Source organism: Martes martes (genome assembly GCF_963455335.1).
Source record: "Martes martes genome assembly, chromosome: 7".
NCBI lineage: Eukaryota > Metazoa > Chordata > Mammalia > Carnivora > Mustelidae > Martes > Martes martes.
In genome coordinates this window covers 47654305-47673295 of record NC_137894.1, presented here as the reverse complement: position 1 = coordinate 47673295, position 18991 = coordinate 47654305, and the positions used below count along the sequence as shown (strand labels likewise).

Genomic DNA, 18991 nt, shown 5'->3' with positions numbered 1-18991 from the left:
ATACTATAATAAAATGCTGGAGCTTGAAGGAGCCACAGAAATGATTTCATCTAATTCTCTTGTTTTAAAGGAGGAAACCAAGGTGCTGAGAAGCCACACAGCCTGGCAATGTCAAGGTCCCTCCCTGATTTCCAGATGCCTCTTAGAATGTCCTGGTGGTTTACAGTTTTTCCTTGAAGTATCAACCACTGAGGAAGATTGGTAACATGGAAATGTAAAACAATTTACAAGCTTACTTAGAATAAAGTAATTTCAAACACTTGTTTCTTAAGAAAGGAGACCATTAACTGTTCAAATTTTACTCAATAGTTCAGTGAAGCGAATTCAAGGGAAATTGTTTTTACTTAAAAAAGACAGTGCTGAGAATAAAATAGGTAAAAGATAATTTTTAAGATTTGTGGCAGAGTTTCTGGCTCTTGACATTTCTAGGAAAAAACTTAACATTCATGATTACCATGATAGCGCGGTTATACACCATCCAACACTGAACCACATTTTGTATTACAACCTCAGAATATATGCACTCACACTGGGAAAAAAAAAACCCATAAATTATGAATTGAAAACTGCTGACAGAGCAAGGAAAGAAAAGGATAATTCTAAAACACACATTTTATGGTACTGACATCCACTTGGGGGAGGGGAAAGTGGGGGGAAAAGGCATGGCCGGTTTCTATCAAGAGTTTTTGCTTTAGGGTTATTTATAAAAGCTCTCACTAAACTAGATTGTAAGTGTAACACAAAACTGCCGAGAAGCATTTAAACATTGCTCCCGATCAATAGTCATTTGCCAACAATATTCACTTACATTTTTGTTCCTGTATAAAACTCAGCAACAAAATAAATTCGTCTAGTGTTGTTTCAATTCCATGCCATATAATATCAAAACTATTCACACCACTATGTCAAGTACAGGGACTCTTTCACCCCAAAAAAAACTACTAAAAGGAATGAACTTATTATTTACCTCAGAGCAGTCATTCTCAACCCTGGCTTCATGTTATAATTACTTTTATATGAAGGTATTTATATCAATACATGAAGGTACTTTTAACAAATCCTGGTGTATAGGCCTTACTCCCAGAAGAATGGAATCCATCTTGGGTTGGGCCCACATCTTAATATTTGTAAAAAACTCTTCACCTGATTTCTAGCCCACAGTAAGGTTGAGAACCATTTATCTAAGGTTTCGAAAATGCCATTTATTCAGTACTCTGTATGACTACTGAGACATACTGCATCTCCAGGTCCCCCTTCCAGAATGACAGGATTCCACATGGTGAGCCAACACCTTGCCATTAACCCCACAGTACTGGCTGTAAACCTATTATTCCCTTGGATCAAGCACCTTAATTAGGTGCCCACAGCCTAGCATAACATTAAAACTCTAGCATGACATTCAAAGAATTCTTCCACAATCTAGTTATTCCAACTCCTTTTCCCACTCTCCCCACCACAAACCCAACTGTCATGTGAAGCCAGATGATATGAAAGACAGCCATGCTCACCCCATACCACCCATGCAGAAACTGGGTGCTTTGTACCGGTGGCCCACACACAGGTCCTGTGCTTTCCCCACTTTCAGTCTTTGCTTCTAATGTTCCCCCCACTTGAGGTATGCTTCCTCACTCCACCCCACAGTTACTAATCATAAAAACCTTTCTCATCTTTTGGACCCAGCCTGAATGCCACTACCACCTCCATGAAGCCAGACCCAAAGCCCTCTACCAGAATTTATCTCTAGCTCTGGCCCTTAATATTATGCCTTCTCACATTCAGCTGTGGCATTCATGCCTATCTACTAAAACCACAAGCCTAGAGAGTAAAGCAGCTGTAAGCCCCACAAAGGCAAGAACTGAGTCTCGGCCATCTTTGCCTGGTCCCCCACCCCTACACCCAGCATCCCACGCAGGATCTTTCTTATAGCAGTGCCCATGAAGTGATGTGGGATTTAATTACAGTGCTCCTTACAACCATAATCTTCTAAATAAGAAGCTGTTTCTAGACAGGAAGGAGGCTGCTTGATTTCTACCACTGAATTTAACACTGAAGGCAAAAACACCAAAATAAATAAAAGTGCCACACTGACCTAAAATGTAGCAAGTAATACTGTATTTGTGGGGCCAACCCACTGCATTCCAGTGTGTCTGGATCAACCTTGGTATCACTTATGGTTCAGAATAGTGGAGATCCCATAATGGTGTAAAAGTGAATAAAGTACTTTCTGGAACTTAAGAGGGAATGTAAAATTCACCTTAAAATAACTCTACAGAAATGCTCTTCCATTTTCTGGGAGACTTGTAGGTACAAGGTTAATTTTCTTTCCCTTGGGCATTCCTGGGATAGAGCTTTTAACTACTAAAAATAAGTCCAATTCCTTATTTGAAAGCAATGGAAAAAAGCCTGGCAAATTCCAATATTTTTTTAAAGTACAAGGAAAGTGTGGATTCCTCGAGTCTTCATTATTATTGTGATTTTTTTCCCCTAAGGAAGAGCTCCCTTTTTCAAACTGGAGAGAATCTGCACATGAAGGATTTCAGGTAGAAAGGGTTAAGTGAGAAGCTAAAGTACCTGGGTGCGTTTTTGCTGCTCTCTACTACACCTCCAGGACAAATAAGGATGAGTTGTCAAGTTAAATATAAGCAGTCAAGTGACTGAATTATAATTTACTCTGTGCTCAATTTAAATTAGTGTGAGGCTATTAAAATATACAGTATAAATACGGCAATTCATCACAAGCTGTCATGGATGACTTCATTTATTTGCTGGAGTGGCACACGCTCCACTAAAGGGAAGGAGAGCAAAATCACAGGTCAAATTAAGCCTCTATTCTGTTTTAATTCGCTTATTTAATCTGTGGCGACATAATTGTCTTTTACAGTATGTACAACTCAGAAAGGAAATTTGGGAGGATTACAGTCAGTATACAAATGATTAATCAAATGGTCCATTTAAATGCTAGTTTAAAAGCAGGAGAAACCCAAAGCAGTCAAAGAATGATAATCAGCACATGCTATATACAAGCTAAGAAATTTCCTCTTAGGTGACTTTTTCCCAATTAGAAAATAAAAAATAATAGGAAATCTATTAGGCTGTACTTTGAAAGATTTTATAGAATACATTAATGAAATAAAAAGGCTCTGTTTGCCAAGATGGCTAACAGTATTTTTGTTTTCTGCTCTACCTGTTTGCAACTGTCTCGCTTACCTCCACCCCTGCCCCCCAATAAAGCGAGTTAGAAACACATTTCATGAGTTAGTCATTATCAAACAGTTATCTTTGGTTAGCATTTTCCAAAATGTTCTCTTGAAGGTAGAAATTTTTCTAAATTCACTGGTATAAAATAAAAACCCAAGGTATTTCTAGTCTTTTTAAAATATCAGAAAAAAGAAAAAATATTGGAAATGATGTTTTCCCACCTTTGAAGGGGAAACACTACAATATTCTTTTGTTAGTCTAAAAAAAGTAAGAACATTTAGAAATACAAAAAATAGAAATATTTTGAGTAGGAAGAGAAAAGGAATGGATTTTCAAAGACTGTCATCTAATTGCTCCCACAGACATTCAAAGTGTTGGTCCAACTGACCACTTGGCTTGGGAAATTAAATTTCCCTCATCATTCTATGTGGGCATCAGAGCCCTGCAGGTGATTCTGTTTAGACAAGGACTGTGATTTGCTGCTCTTCGCAATCCCTCTGTGACATGAGGCAGCCCCACTGCACAGCTGAGGTCATGGAGAGGTTCAAGTGACATGCTTGAAGTCACACAAAAGTCAGGAGAGGGTCAGGAAAAGATCAAATGCACTTCTAACTCTTAACCTTTCATTTCACCCATACACACACACACACACACACACATACACACACACACTAAGAGCTACTCTGGGTGAGAGCAATGGTCCATACAAAGAACACTGTGGTTTATTTTGTATGTGAGCTGAACCTGCTTTCAAGACGCTGCTTCAAAAGATGAATGAATGAAGAACAAATCAAAGAATGAAATTTATTTATTCAGTCATTCAACAAATTATGTGCTGAACATCTAGTTATTACATGCAATCCTCTATGTAGGGCCAAATGCAAGGTTCTGCATGATTCCATGAGTAAGACAAGAAGATAAATAAGATATGTTCTCTACTTACAAAGAGATTTCAATGTAAGGAGAGAATGCACACGTATATTAATAGCAAAATACAAGGCAGTATGTGGTAACATCCATAAGAAACACATACGGAGAATTCTAGAGAGGTTCAAAGGAAAAAGTGAGTGAGTGATAGACAGACCATATGTGACAGGATTTATCTATGTGAGTTCAATAGAGGAGTGGGCTTTGGAGCTGACCCTTGAAGGGTGTTAAGAATTTTGATAGGTAGAGACATGGGTGAAGGCATTCTAATTAGAGAAAAAGACGTGAATCAAAGTGTTGGAGTGTGAAAGTACCTGGGTTCAGATAAAGCAATGAGTTCAACTTAAAAGCAGCACAGCATTCAGACACATGAGATAATGCTATAAAAAGCAGGCTGATGACATACTGTGGAAGATCCTGAGTTTCAGTCCACAGAGTTTTCAGTTTATTTGGGAGTAATGTAGAGCCCTGGAAGACTTGTGAGACGGGAGGAGACGGGACCAGAACTATGCTCCGGGAAGGCAGATCTAAGGATAGTGAGCAGCAATATGGTACGCAGTTTGAGAGCATGAACTTGGGGCAAGACTTGCCTGACTTCAAATTCTAGTTCTACTGGTTGTGGGACCTTCAGCAAGCTATTTATTAATTCATAATTAAATGAGGAAAGGGTCCACAGAGTGCCTATTAGGACAGTATAAATGATCAATAAATGGTAGCTTCCACTTTTGAGAGAACACTTTAAACGCGGTTCAGTGTCTGACAAGAGACAAAACAAGCACCTGGACTAGAGTGGTGACAAGAAAGGAAGAAGTCCAAAACAAAACCAAACAAAACCGAACCCAGAAAGATTAACAGGCGTCCAGACATTAACAACAGTTAAAACAAGGACAATGGTCCTTGAGACATGGAAAACAAGTAAGAGGGGCCCTATGATTGTCTAGTTTACCAACTGGAGAGTGTGCAGGCTTCTGTGCAGGGTGGAAATTCCAGGCAAAGCTCAGTCATCTCCCTATGCTGATGAGATGGAACTGGGGGTCTGAGGAAGCCAAGGCAGCGAGAGTTCCTTGGCAGAAGGCCAAAGGGAGGGGGCTCCAGGGATCTGCCTAGGGGCCCCTGGAGTCTTCAGCTGATTAATGATCAATCAGTACCTGGATGTCAGGAAACCATGTGAGGGCAAGGAAAGAGCCACCAGAAAGGACCAGAGGAAACAATCTCCAGATCTCACACTAAGTAGAAGGAGTCTGTGTTCCCACAAGGGAGGGGGAAAACCTCATAACTGTCAGAGCACTGGTAGAATATAGAGAAGACAGCTGCCTTAATTGAGTGGGGTAAATTAGTTCCCGACTAACCACTGGGCTGGTCCCAACTAATAAAGCTTAAAAGCAAGTCTTGAAAGGATCAAACTGTTTCAAAGTCACTAAACAGCATCTCAGAATAAACGCAAGAATATTTATAGGAATGCAAAAAAAAAAAAAAATCTAGTGTCTATGATGCATGACTAGCATCCAATCTTAATGGTAAGATTTTTAAAAAAATAAGAAAATACTGGGCACCTGGGTGGCTCAGTAGCTTAAGGGGCTGACTCCTGATTTCAGCTCAGGTCATGATCTCAGAGTCCGGGGATCGAATCCCGAGTCAGGCTCTGCGCTCAGTGTAGAGTCTGCTTCAGGATTCTTTCTCCCTCTGCCCCTCTCCCTACCTGCTCACTCTCTCTCTAAAATAAATAAAAATAAATCTCTAAAAAAAATAAGAAAATACAACCAAAATGAGGGGGAAAAAAGCAATCAGTCAAAACTGACCCCAAATGCTATATCTGATGGAATTAATAGACAAAACCATTAATTCAGTTAATCATATTCCTCATACTCCGTAACTACATTACATATATTCAAGAAGACAGAAGGAAAATTGAGCATGTTAAGTAAAGACGTGGAAGATGTAAAAAAGACACATAAACTTCTAGGGATAAAAAGTACAGTGTCTGAAATGAAAAATACAACAAACAACATTAACAGCAGATTAGACAATGTGGACAAAAACCTGAGTATTTGACAAGAGAAACTATCCAAAAATGAACCATTAAAGAGAGAAAAAAAGACTAAGAGAAAAAAAGAGACTGATATAGCCTTTTCTTATAGTCTGTTGTGTCTTTTTATTTGAAATAAATTTCTGCTAAGATTTAATTAAAACAAAAAACAAACAAACAAAAAAAGTCTGTTTTGAAGAAATGGCACATTTCTTTCTCTCTACTCTCCAGAGTAGGACTGTTAAATAAGTTACATGTTAAATAAGTTACTGTTAAATAAGTTAAATAAGTTTTGCCTTGGCTGCCAAGAAGCTCAGGGCTAAGTAAGATGTTTATTTTTATTTTTTAAGATTTATTCATTCATTTTAGAGAGAAAAAGAGAAAGAGCACGAGCAGGAGGGGCAGAGGGAGAGAGAATCTCAAGCAGACTCCATATGGACTGGGGAAAATGAAGTGGGGCTTGATCTCAAGACCTTGAGATCATGACACAAGCCAAAACAAAGAGTCAGATGCTTAACCAACTGAGCCACCTAGGCATGCCTAATTGTATCTACTCTTTAATCATTCATTCAATCAACTCAGATAAAGTTTAAATGCAACAGTCATAACTACTCTTAAATCATTCCCTCAACTCAGTTTAAGCATCTAGTATGTTTTATAAATTTTATAGAATCTAGGGATATAAAGTGATATATAGTCCTCTCTCTAAAGTTCAGTTTAAGTTCAGGTCTAGTAGATAGTGTATCTGTAAATACCTACTGTTTTCATTTTTCAAAGTCTCTACCTTAACAGCTCTTTTTAAAATGTGTCTTCCTTTAAAATTGCTTTTAATCCTTTCCAGAAACAGCTGTTAGCACCTTGCCATACCCAACTAAATAATCATGCACAAGAATTTTAATATTAGCCTAGCTTAGACATAATTCAAAATGTATGAAATTATGAGAAATTATAATGCACTTGCAAGGCCAAATAGTTAAGTTTTGTAGATGATTTATAGGAGTGCTCTCTTCTCTTGGTGTGAATAAACTAAAGTTGACTGTCTTTAAATATTTTAATGGCAACAATCTAAGAGTTATGATATCTAAAGGAACAAATAACTCAATAGATGGGAAAGCAGTGCTTTAGGGCTGAAGGTACCCTGTGAGAGAGTTGGGAGCTGAATATCACAACAGGACCATAGCTTCCATAACCTACCATCCAACACTTAAACCATTCCATCTCTTCTTTCACAATACCTGTGACTCAAGCTAACAGGGGAAAAGAAAGTAGTGAGCACCAAGAACTTCATGAATTTCAGGATGCCTGGGTGGCTCAGTCGTTAAGCAACTGCCTTTGGCTCAGGTCATGATCTCAGAGTCCTGGGATCGATTGAGTCCAGAGTCGGGCTCCCAGTTCAGCAGGGAGCCTGTTTCTTCCTCTACCCCTTCCCCCTCCCTCTCTCTCACTCTCTCTCAGATAAATAAAATAAAATAAAAATAAAATAAAATAAAATCTTTAAAAAGAAAAGAACTTCATGAATTTCATAAAATTTATCCAGCACTTACCTTTACAGCTAATATTTTCCCACTCGGGACATGATATGCTCTATGGGAAGGAAAAAAATAACAAAATCACTTGGGATACTAAACAATCTGCAGAATGGTTAAGGACGTCAATGTGAATCTGAACATATCTGTAGCGATGGGATATATGATACTTTCAAAGAACACTAATAACATTAGCAATTCATATTTCATTTCAATATTTCTATTGAGCTCCATGGTTTACACAGTGACTCATCATACATTACCTTAAAGTAACCTTCTGAGGTAATGCTGATATTATTATCCTCCTTTTATAGATGGAGAGCCCTGGGGTGCAGAGAAGCTAACCAGTTTTCCCAACACCACGAAGTCAGTAAGTGGCAGAACTAGACCTCAAACCCAGACCTCTTCTGACTCCAGACCCTTACAACTGACCAGCACTGTGTGTGTGTGTTGGGAGTAGGGAGGATCTTCTGAAGTCTTCTGCTAAGCACTGTATAGAGCCATATAAAGTGGGCAGTTTTCCTTTTGTTTCCTTCAATTATAGAAACAGATACACTATATCCCTACATTTCATCAAAAGAATCTCAGAACACTCAGAATTAGCTATGGCTTAAGATAAAAATTCACATAAGAGATCACAGACTTATCAGGCTCAAGTATGTGGTTCATCTTTTCCTAAAGCTGGCATCTCTCAAAATTAAAAAAGCTTTAGAAAAGAGACAAGCTCAAATGATCGGATACAGGGAAATAACTACAGTTTAAATCAAGGAACAGAAATACATTCATTTATGAAAAAGAGTAAGGGAGTAAGGTTTGCAGAAATAAGATACCATTACTTCTCATTAAGACCCTTTGTGTTTAAATGACACGTGGCCTTCTATACAACTTCTGCAAGGACCATACATTCTGACCATTATCCAGGGACAATCTGGCTTATATAAAAATGTCTAGACAAACCACACAAAATCAACAAGCACTGTTACTGTAAGTCTATAAAAGTACAGACTTGCACATCAGCCAAAAGCAGAGTGTTCTTCCTCTCACCCAGCTGTGTTAAGATGTGATCGCGTGGGGAAGATGTGGGGGTGCAAATGGAAGTTAGCTTCTTGGGAATTCCCTTTTACCTGTTGAGTTGCGAAATACATTTATCAGGCTCCCAATGATGACTTGGCAATAATTTGGTAGGAAAAACTGCCCATTTCTTTCTTTCTTTTTTTAAACATTATTTATTTATTTATTTGAAAGAGAGAGAGAGAATGAGAGGGAGCACAAGCAGGTAGAAGAGCAGAGAGAGAGAGAGAGAAGCAGACTCCCCGCCGAGCAGAGAGCCCAATGTGGGCTTGATCCCAGGACACTGGGATCACTACCTGAGCCAAAGGCAGACGCTTAACAAATGAGCCACCCAGGTGTCCCTGCCCATTTCTTAAAATAAAAACAAAACATATATTCTCCTATTATCAAAAAGAAAACATCACTCCCTGTTGTTTTGGAAGAAATCTCTGGTTGCTCTGACAAATTTTTTAACAGCTTTACTGAGGTGCAATTACATATGTAAGATTCAATGAAGTACGTAATTCAATGATTTTTTAGCAAATTTACAGTTTTCACAATCACTGACAAGTGTTTTTTAAGTGACCAACTTATAGAAATGGTTTAGTTATTAAAGGCCTGCAAGTATGTGTAACTTTTCACATATAAAATGTTATAAATTTAGGTAAGGCTAGAAATATATATATATATATGTATACATATATGTAAATACTATATATATTAGTGTTAAAAGAAATGTGTTCTGCTTTTCCTTTTTGAGTATATAAAGATCAAGCTAACTATGTAAGGTAAACTTAGCTTTTAACAATTAATTATAAATTAATTCAAGAATATCACATTTAAAGAAAGGCAAGATTATAAAAACTAAGTGGTGACTGTTCACGTTACTGAAGTTTTTTTAATCTGTAAGATGTCTAAAGATTTTCTCTAAATATCAACCTCCCTAGTATATTAAATACTAATAGAATTATAAAACTTAAATTATTTAAAAAATTTTTATACTTTACATAAAGTGGTATACATTTTATAAATGGAATCCCCATATTATACTGGTTTCAGAACAAGTTACCATTTAATTGTATGTTGTATGTATGTATGTTAATACCAGACTTTTATAATGTGACACTACATTTCAGGTCATGATTTGATTCACGATGTATCTGAGCTCATATAATATACTGGTACATAATGACTAACACTATTTTTCTCACTGCCTGACAGAGAAGTTGTTGGACTAAGCTAAACTGAAATGTGATCTGAAGGGAGTTAATAACCTTATTCTATGCAAATATAGCTAATACAATATGTAAGATTTAATGATATATTATTTTCCCCCTGTACACCATAAATTCTTCCAATTTCAACTTTTAAAAATGTTGTATATTAGAATTCCTAACCCAGGACTGAAATACGAAAATAAAACATATTGTTGTGTATGTTGAATGCATACACAGGGATTCAAAATTAGCAAAAAGAATAGTGGTGTTACTTTGGACAACAAGCAACACCTGGACATTTGAGATCAACAGCAGTGATAAGGAGATGACCAGAAGATAGTCTAATGTGTATACCATATTGGATAGTTTGGCAACTTAATAAGCTTGTCAAGAAAGCTGACGTCTTTTCCAAAAGAAAGGTCTCCTATTTCCAGGTGAATTAAAAGGGAGAGGCTTGATGATTTAATTATGACGCACGCTAATTCATCCGTGGAAGTTTGGGTTCGATTTCGAGCAATAAAGACGCTCTGAGGTTTGGTTTACACTGCAATGACAGTACCCGTGTAACATTTAATCATCAAGGAGAAGTGGATGACAAAGGCAAGGCCCGGCATGAGTCCACAGTGTCCCTTAACTTTGCAAATGGCATTCTACCTGGAGAAAAGAATTTGTTTACTTTCAATGGGTACTGCATCTCAATTGTCTTGACCTTCCCCAACACATTAACTATGAAGTGATTAATGCAGTCTGAATGGAGGCTCTGGTTACACCAAAGGACAACCATACACCTCTGCATTGTCTTAATTAACAGCTAACACTTCAAATTAGTTTATTGTTGCCACAGTAATTACCTGTTCCAATGAGTGCATGAAGGAAGCATTTTTATGTGATATTTTTAGTGCTGAGTCCTTGAGTGTTCTGCTTTGTTTGTGACCAGCACAGACCTTCTGGGAATAGTCTCAGCCCTTAAAATTGAGCACACAACATATACACTTTAGGATGTCATGAACCAATAGCCTGGTATAAATTTTTTGAGTATTTAAAATACCAAGAAAATGAGTAAAAGAGGGGAACACTTACTATCCATATTTTCTTAAATTCTTTTTTCATTTGGAACAAAAGGTTTTAGATGAGTGGACAAAAAGTTGGTATCGACCTTTAATTTTTTTGTACAGCATCAGATAATTTATTGTGCTCATAAGTCATACAGAGAATTATCTAATCTAATCCCTACTTTTTACATTGTAAACACCCAAAAGCCAGGCTTAAAGAATTTGTCCAAACTTACAGTCAGTGACAAGGCCAAGACTGGAACTGTGGCACAATACATATATTTTAGGGCCTTAAGGAAATATACGGTGATGTTTAAGTTTTCTTAACTGCAGGTCAGGGAAATACTTAATTCAAAATTTACAAAGAAAGGGGCGCCTGGGTGGCTCAATGTGTTAAAGCCTCTGCCTTTGGCTCGGGTCATGATCTCAGGGTCCTAGGATCAAGCCCCGCATCGGGCTCTCTGCTTGGCAGCCTGCTTCCCACCCCCTTCTCTGCCTACCTCTCTGCCTACCTCTCTGCCTACTTGTGATCTCTATCAAATAAATAAATAAAATCTTAAAAAAAAAAAACACTTACAAAGATGCTAACTATTTCCATCAGGCTTAGGGCCATCACATCTGAGTCTTCCCAGGCAAGTACTGCTAATCTATCATGGGAGGCAGAAGAGCACAGGGTGTAGTTTCTAAGTCATTGCTCAGGTTCTGATCGCAGTTCTGCCACCACTTCTTTTTTTTAAGTTTTTATTTAAATTCCAGTTAGTTAACATTAGTTTCAGGCATACAATACAGTGATTCAACATTTCCAAACAACACCTGGTGCTCATGATGCGTACACTACTTAATCGCCATCATCTATTTAACCCACCTCCTTACCTCCGCTCTGATAAGAACTAGTTTGTTCTCTACAGTTAAGGGTCTGTTTCTTGGTTTGCTTCTCTTTCCCCACCCCCCGCTTTGCTCATTTCTTTTGTTTCTTAAATTCAACACATGAGTGAACTCATAAGGTATTTGTCTTTTTCTTATTTTCTTAGCATTATACTCTCTAGCTCCATCCATGTTGTTGCAAATGACAAGATTTCATTCTTCTTTATGGCTGAGTAATATTCCATTGTGTATATATACCACATCTTTATCCATTCATCAATCGATGGACACTTGGGCTATTCCATATCTTGGCTATTGGGAATAATGGCATTATAAACATCAGGTGTGGGTATCGTTTTGGATTACTATTTTTGTATTCCTTGGGTATTTGTATTCCTCGGGTAGATACCTAGTAGTGTGATTCCTAGATTGTAGGGTAGTTCTGTTTTTAACTTTTCGAGGAATATCCCTACTGTCTCCCATTGTGGCTGCAGCTGTTTGCATTCCCATCAACAGTGCAAGAGGGCTCCTTTTTGTCTATATTCTTGCCCAAACTTGTTTTTCTTGTATTGATTTTAGCCACTCCGACAGGTATGAGGCAATACCTCATTGTGGTGGTGTTGTTGTTGTTTTTTAAGATTTTATTTGATTATTTGACAGACAGAGATCACAAGCAGGCAGAGAGGCAGGCCGAGGTGGGGGGGAAACAAACTCCTTGCTGGGCAGAGAGCCCAATGCGGGGCTCGGTCCCAGGACCCTGGGATCATGACCTGGGCCGAAGGCAGAGGCTTGTAACCCACTAAGCCACCCAGGCACCCCTTCATTGTGGTTTTGATTTGCATTTTCCTGACAGTGAGTGATGTTGAGCATCTTTTCATATGTCTCTTGGCCACCTGGATGTTGTCCCTGGAAAAATGTTCATGTCTTCTGTCCATTTTAAAATTGATTATTTGGTTTTTGGGTGTTCAATTGTATAAGTTCTTTATATATTTTGGATATTAACCCTTTATTGAATCTGTCATTTGCAAAAATCTTCTCCCATTCTATAGATTGCCTTTTAGTTTTGTTGATTGTTTCCTTTGCTGTGCAGAAGCTTTTAATTTTGATCTAGTTTCAATAAAGTTTATTTTTGTTTTTGTTTCCATTGCCACAGGAGACATAGCTGGAAAAATGTCACTATGGCCAATGTCAGAGAAATTACTGCCTGTGCTCTCTTTAAGGATTTTAGGTCCTTAATCCATTTTGAGTTTATTTTTGTGTATGATGAAAGAGAATGGTCCAGTTTCATTCTTTTGCATGTTCCAGCTCTACCCCTTCCTGACGTGAACCTGAACTATTAGAAAACCTCATCATATCTCAAGTCTGGAAAGGGGGTTTCAGTCCTTACGTGATAGAGTTGTGAGGATTCAATGAGATGACGTAGGTAGAGCACTGAGCACAGGGCCTGGCGCACAGTAAACATGCAGTAATGTCAGGATCTGAGGAAGTTTTCAGGGTAGCTAGGTGGTTTACAAGTAAAACATGATAAAACTGACTGAAAGAGCTCTCTCTATGCTTTTAAGAGTCAGACTGTGTGCTCTACAAATGAAGGCTAATAAAGCTTTCATAATGAAGACTGGCAGAAGGCTGCGCTGTGTAATTTTCAGTTAAGAAATTCAAGTTCTATTATTTCATGATGAGCCAACTTGTTGAATACAAAGAATCAGTCATCTGAAAGGCTATAGCTATACCAAGATTCGGGGTCTCACCATGGTTAGCTCTTGCCAAAACTTATTTATACTGCAGACAGGTGTCGTAAGTGCCACATCTGGTGTTCATCTCAGCAGAAAACACCTGACCATCACTGTTGCTAAATGAGAAGCCTAATTTTCATTCTCCTTGGATTAACAGGAAAGCTGTTGTTAATTATTATTAATATAAACTACCTTTAAAAAAATCTATATACCGGGAAGATGGCGGAGAAGTAGCAGGCTGAGACTGCATCAGGTAGCAGGAGATCAGCTAGATAGCTTATCAATCCATTGCGAACACCTAAAAATCCAACAGGAGACCGAAGAGAAGAACAGCAACAATTCTAGAAACAGAAAATCGACCACTTTCTGAAAGGAAGGACCGGTGGAGAAGTGAATCCAAAGCGACGGGAAGATAGACCGCGGTGGGAGGGGCCAGCTCCAATGGAACAAAAAATCAGGACTTTTAAAAGTCTGCTCCACTGAGGGACATCGCTCCAGAGGCTAAACTGGGGTGAAGCCCACGCAGGGTCAGCGTCCCACGGGGTCACAGAAGGATCAGGGGTGTCTGAGTGTTGCAGAGCTCGCAGGTATTAGAGCGGGGAAGCCAGCTACAGAGACAGAGCCAAGGAGTGAGCTCTCAGCTCGGGGTTACCTTGAACCGGTCGCAGGCTGGGTGAGCTCAGAGCACGGCGGGAGACCAGGGAGACAGAGTGATTGAGCGCTTTACTCTGAGGGCGCACTGAGGAGTGGGGCCCCGAGCTCTCAGCTCCTCCAGGCCGGAGATTGGGAGGCAGCCATTTTCATTCCTGTCCTCTGGAACTCTACGGAAAGCATTCAGGGAACAAAAGCTCCCGAGAGCAAGCCCCAGTGGATTACTTAGCCCGGCCCCTGGTAAGGGTGGTGCAATTCCACCTGGGGCAAAGACACTTGAGACTCAGTATAATAGGCCCCTCCCCCAGAAGATCAACAAGAAATTCAGCCAGGACCAAGTTCATGTACCAAGGAGAACAGCAGAATTCCAGAGGAGGAGAAAGCAAAACATGGAATTCATGGCTTTCTCCCCATGATTCCTTAGTCTTGCAGTTAATTTTTTTTAATTTAATTTTTTTTCTTCTACATTTTTTTTAACTTTTACCCTTTCCTCTTTTAACATTTTTAAACTAGTTTATCTTAACAGTACCTTTCATAAAAAAAAAATAGTAATCTTTTTTGAATCTTCATTATTATAGTCATATTTTATCCTTCATTGTATCTAACTTTATTTTTTGTATACACGTAGGGTTTTTCCTTCTAAAAAAGTTGGGGTACAACTTCTTCTAATAGATCAAAATATACAATAAATCTAGCTCCGGGCTTTTTCTAGTTTCCAGCCCAAGCAAAATCTCTCCACTTTCTTTTTCTTTATTCTCCCAACCAACTTACTTTATCAAACCCTTTTTTAGAAATATAAAAAAAAAAAAATTTTTTTTTTCATCTTTCTAGGCGTATTCCATCCCTTCGTTGTGTTTACCCTTATATGCGTTTTTCATTCTTTAAAATTTTGGGAGGTAGTTTTTTCAAAGAGACCAAAATACTCCCAAAATTAAGTGGGTGACCCTGTTCTAGTCACCAGTCTAATATATATAATTTTTTCTTTTTTATATTTTTTAAAATTTCTTTTCTTTTTTTTTAATTTTTTTTTTCCTGAACTTCTTTTTATACCCTTTCTCCCCCCCCATGATTTGGGGTCTCTTCTGATTTGGTTAAAGCTCATTTTCCTGGGGTCTTTGCCACCCTTTTAGTATTTTATTTGCTCCTTCATATATTCTTATCTGGACAAAATGACAAGGTGGAAAAACTCACCACAAAAAAAAGAACAAGAGGCAATACCGAAGGTTAGGGACCTAATCAATATGGACATTGGTAATATGACAGATCTAGAGTTCAGAATGACAAGGTTCTAGCTGGGCTCGAAAAAGGCATGGAAGATATTAGAGAAACCCTCTCTGGAGAGATAAAAGCCCTTTCTGGAGAAATAAAAGAACTAAAATCTAACCAAGTTGAAATCAAAAAAGCTATTCATGAGGTGCAATCAAAAATGGAGGCTCTTACTGCTAGGATAAATGAGGCAGAAGAAAGAATTACTGATATAGAAGACCAAATAACAGAGAATAAAGAAGCTGAGCAAAAGAGAGACAAACAAATACTGGACCACGAGGGGAGAATTTGAGAGATAAGTGACACCATAAGACGAAACAACATTAGAATAATTGGGATTCCAGAAGAAGAAGGAAGAGAGAGGGGAGCAGAAGGTATATTGGAGAGAACTATTGTAGAGAATTTCCCTAATATGGCAAAGGGAACAAGCATCAAAATCCAGGAGGTCAGAGAACCCCCCTCAAAATCAATAAAAATAGATCCACACCCTGTCACCTGATAGTACAATTTACAAGTCTTAGCAACAAAGAGAAAATCCTGAAAGCAGCCTGGGAAAAGAAGTCTGTAACATACAATGGTAAAAATATTAGATTGGCAGCAGACTTATCCACAGAGACCTGGTAGGCCAGAAAGAACTGGCATGATATATTCAGAGCACTAAACAAGAAAAACATGCAGCCAAGAATACTATATCCAGCTAGGCTATCATTGAAAATAGAAGGAGAGATAAAAAGCTTCCAGGACAAACAAAAACTGAAAGAATTTGCAAACACCAAACCAGCTCTACAGGAAATATTGAAAGGGGTCCTCTAAGCAAAGAGAGACCCTAAAAGTAGTAGATCAGAAAGGAACAGACAATATACAGTAACAGTCACCTTACAGGCAATACAATGGCACTAAACTCATCTCTCTCAATAGTTACCCTGAATGTTAATGGGCTAAATGCCCCAATCAAAAGATACAGGGTATCAGAATGGATAAAAAAACAAAACCTATCAATATGCTGCCTACAAGAAACTCATTTTAGACCCGAAGACACCTCCAGATTTAAAGTGAGGGGGTGGAAAACAATTTACCATGCTAATGGACATCAGAAGAAGGCTGGGGTGGCAATCCTTATATCAGATCAATTAGACTTTAAGCCAAAGACTATAACAAGAGATGAGGAAGGACACTATATCATACTCAAAGGGTCTGTACAACAAGAAGATCTAACAATTTTAAATATCTATGCCCCTAATGTGGGAGCAGCCAACTATATAAACCAATTAATAACAAAATCAAAGAAACACATCAACAATAATACAATAATAGTAGGGGACTTTAACACTCCCCTCAATGAAATGGACAGATCATCCAAGCAAAAGATCAACAAGGAAATAAAGGCCTTAAATGACACACTGGACCACATGGACATCACAGATATATTCAGAACATTTCATCCCAAAGCAACAGAATACACATTCTTCTCTAGTGCACATGGAACATTCTCCAGAATAGATCACATCCTGGGTCACAAATCAGGTCTCAACCGGTATCAAAAGATTGGGATCATTCCCTGAATATTTTCAGACCACAATGCTCTGAAGCTAGAACTCAATCACAGGAGGAAAGTTGGATAGAACTCAAATACATGGAGGCTAAACAGCATCCTTCTAAAGAATGAATGGGTCAGCCAAGAAATTAAGGAAGCATTGAAAAAATTCATGGAAACAAATGATAATGAAAACACAACTGTTCAAAATCTGTGGGACACAACAAAGGCAGTCCTGAGAGGAAAATATATAGTGGTACAAGCCTTCCTCAAGAAACAAGAAAGGTCTCAAAAACACAATCTAACCCTACACCTAAAGGAGCTAGAGAAAGAACAACAAAGAAAGCCTAAACCCAGCAGGAGAAGAGGAATCATAAAGATCAGAGCAGAAATCAATGAAACAGAAACCAAAAAAACAACAGAACAGATCAACGAAACTAGGAGCTGGTTCTTTGAAAGAATTAATAAGATTGATAAACCACTGGCCAGACTTATCAAAAAGAAAAGAGAAAGAACCCAAATAAATAAAATTATGAATGAAAGAGGAGAGATCACAACCAACACCAAAGAAATACAAACGATTATAAGAACATATTATGAACAACTCTATGGCAACAAATTTGACAATCTGGAAGAAATGGATGCATTCCTGGAGACGTATAAACTACCACAACTGAACCAGGAAGAAATAGAAAACCTGAACAGACCTATAACCAATAAGGAGATTGAAACAGTCATCAAAAATCTCCAAACAAACAAAAGCCCAGGGCCAGATGGCTTCCCAGGGGAATTCTACCAAGCATTTAAATTTTTCTTTTTTTCTTTTTTTTTTTTTTTTTTTAGATTTTATTTGTTTATTTGGCAGAGATCACAAGCAGGCAGAGGCAGGCAGAGAGAGGAAGGGAAGCAGGCTCCCTGCTGAGCAGAGAGCCCGATGCGGGGCTCGATCTCAGAACCCTGGGATCATGACCTGAGCTGAACGCAGAGGCTTTAACCCACTGAGCCACCCAGGTGCCCTCTACCAAACATTTAAAGAAGAATTAATACCTATTCTCCTGAAACTGTTCCAAAAAACAGAAATGGAAGGAAAACTTCCGAACTCATTTTATGAGGCCAGCATCACCTTGATCCCAAAACCAGACAAGGATCCCATCAAAAAAGAGAATTACAGACCGATATCCTTGATGAACACAGATGCAAAAATTCTCACCAAAATACTAGCCAATAGGACCCAACAGTACATTAACAAGATTATTCACCACGACCAAGTGGGATTTATTCCATGGCTGAAAGGTTGGTTCAACATCCACTAATCAATCAATGTAATACAATACATTAATAAAAGAGAGAGTAAGAACCATATGATACTCTCAATAGATACTGAAAAAGCATTTGACAAAGTACAGCATCCCTTCCTGATCAAAACTCTTCAAAGCGTAGGGATAGAGGGCACATACCTCAATATCATCAAAGCCATCTATGAAAAACCCACCACAAATATCATTCTCAATGGAGAAAAACTGAAAGCTTTTCCACTAAGGTCAGGAACACGGCAGGGATGTCCATTATCACCACTGCTGTTCAACATAGTACTAGAAGTCTTAGCCTCAGCAATCAGACAACAAAAAGAAATTAAAGGCATCCAAATTGGCAAAGAAGAAGTAAAACTCTCTCTCTCTTCACAAATGACATGATACTCGATGTGGAAAACCCAAAAGGCTCCACTCCCAAACTGCTAGAAGTTGTACAGGAATTCAGTAAAGTGTCAGGATATAAAGTCAGTGCACAGAAATCAGTTGCATTTCTTTACACCAACAACAAGACAGAAGAAAGAGAAATTAAGGAGTCAGTCCTATTTACAGTTGCACCCCAAACCATAAGATACCTAGGAATAAACCTAACTAAAGAAGCAAAGAATCTATACTCAGAAAACTATAAGGTACTCAT

General features: G+C 38.3%; 1 protein-coding gene across 9 annotated transcripts in view; it reads right to left on the bottom strand.

The window, feature by feature from the left end:
• Positions 1-18991, bottom strand: part of MAP2K5 (mitogen-activated protein kinase kinase 5) — a 258142-nt gene that overhangs the window by 163518 nt on the left and 75633 nt on the right. For all 9 annotated transcript variants that reach the window (XM_080807862.1, XM_080807858.1, XM_080807865.1 and 6 more), the window contains exon 9: positions 7696-7735. In XM_080807862.1, coding sequence (XP_080663988.1) covers positions 7696-7735 — 40 coding nt within the window. The remainder of the gene's footprint in view (positions 1-7695; positions 7736-18991) is intronic.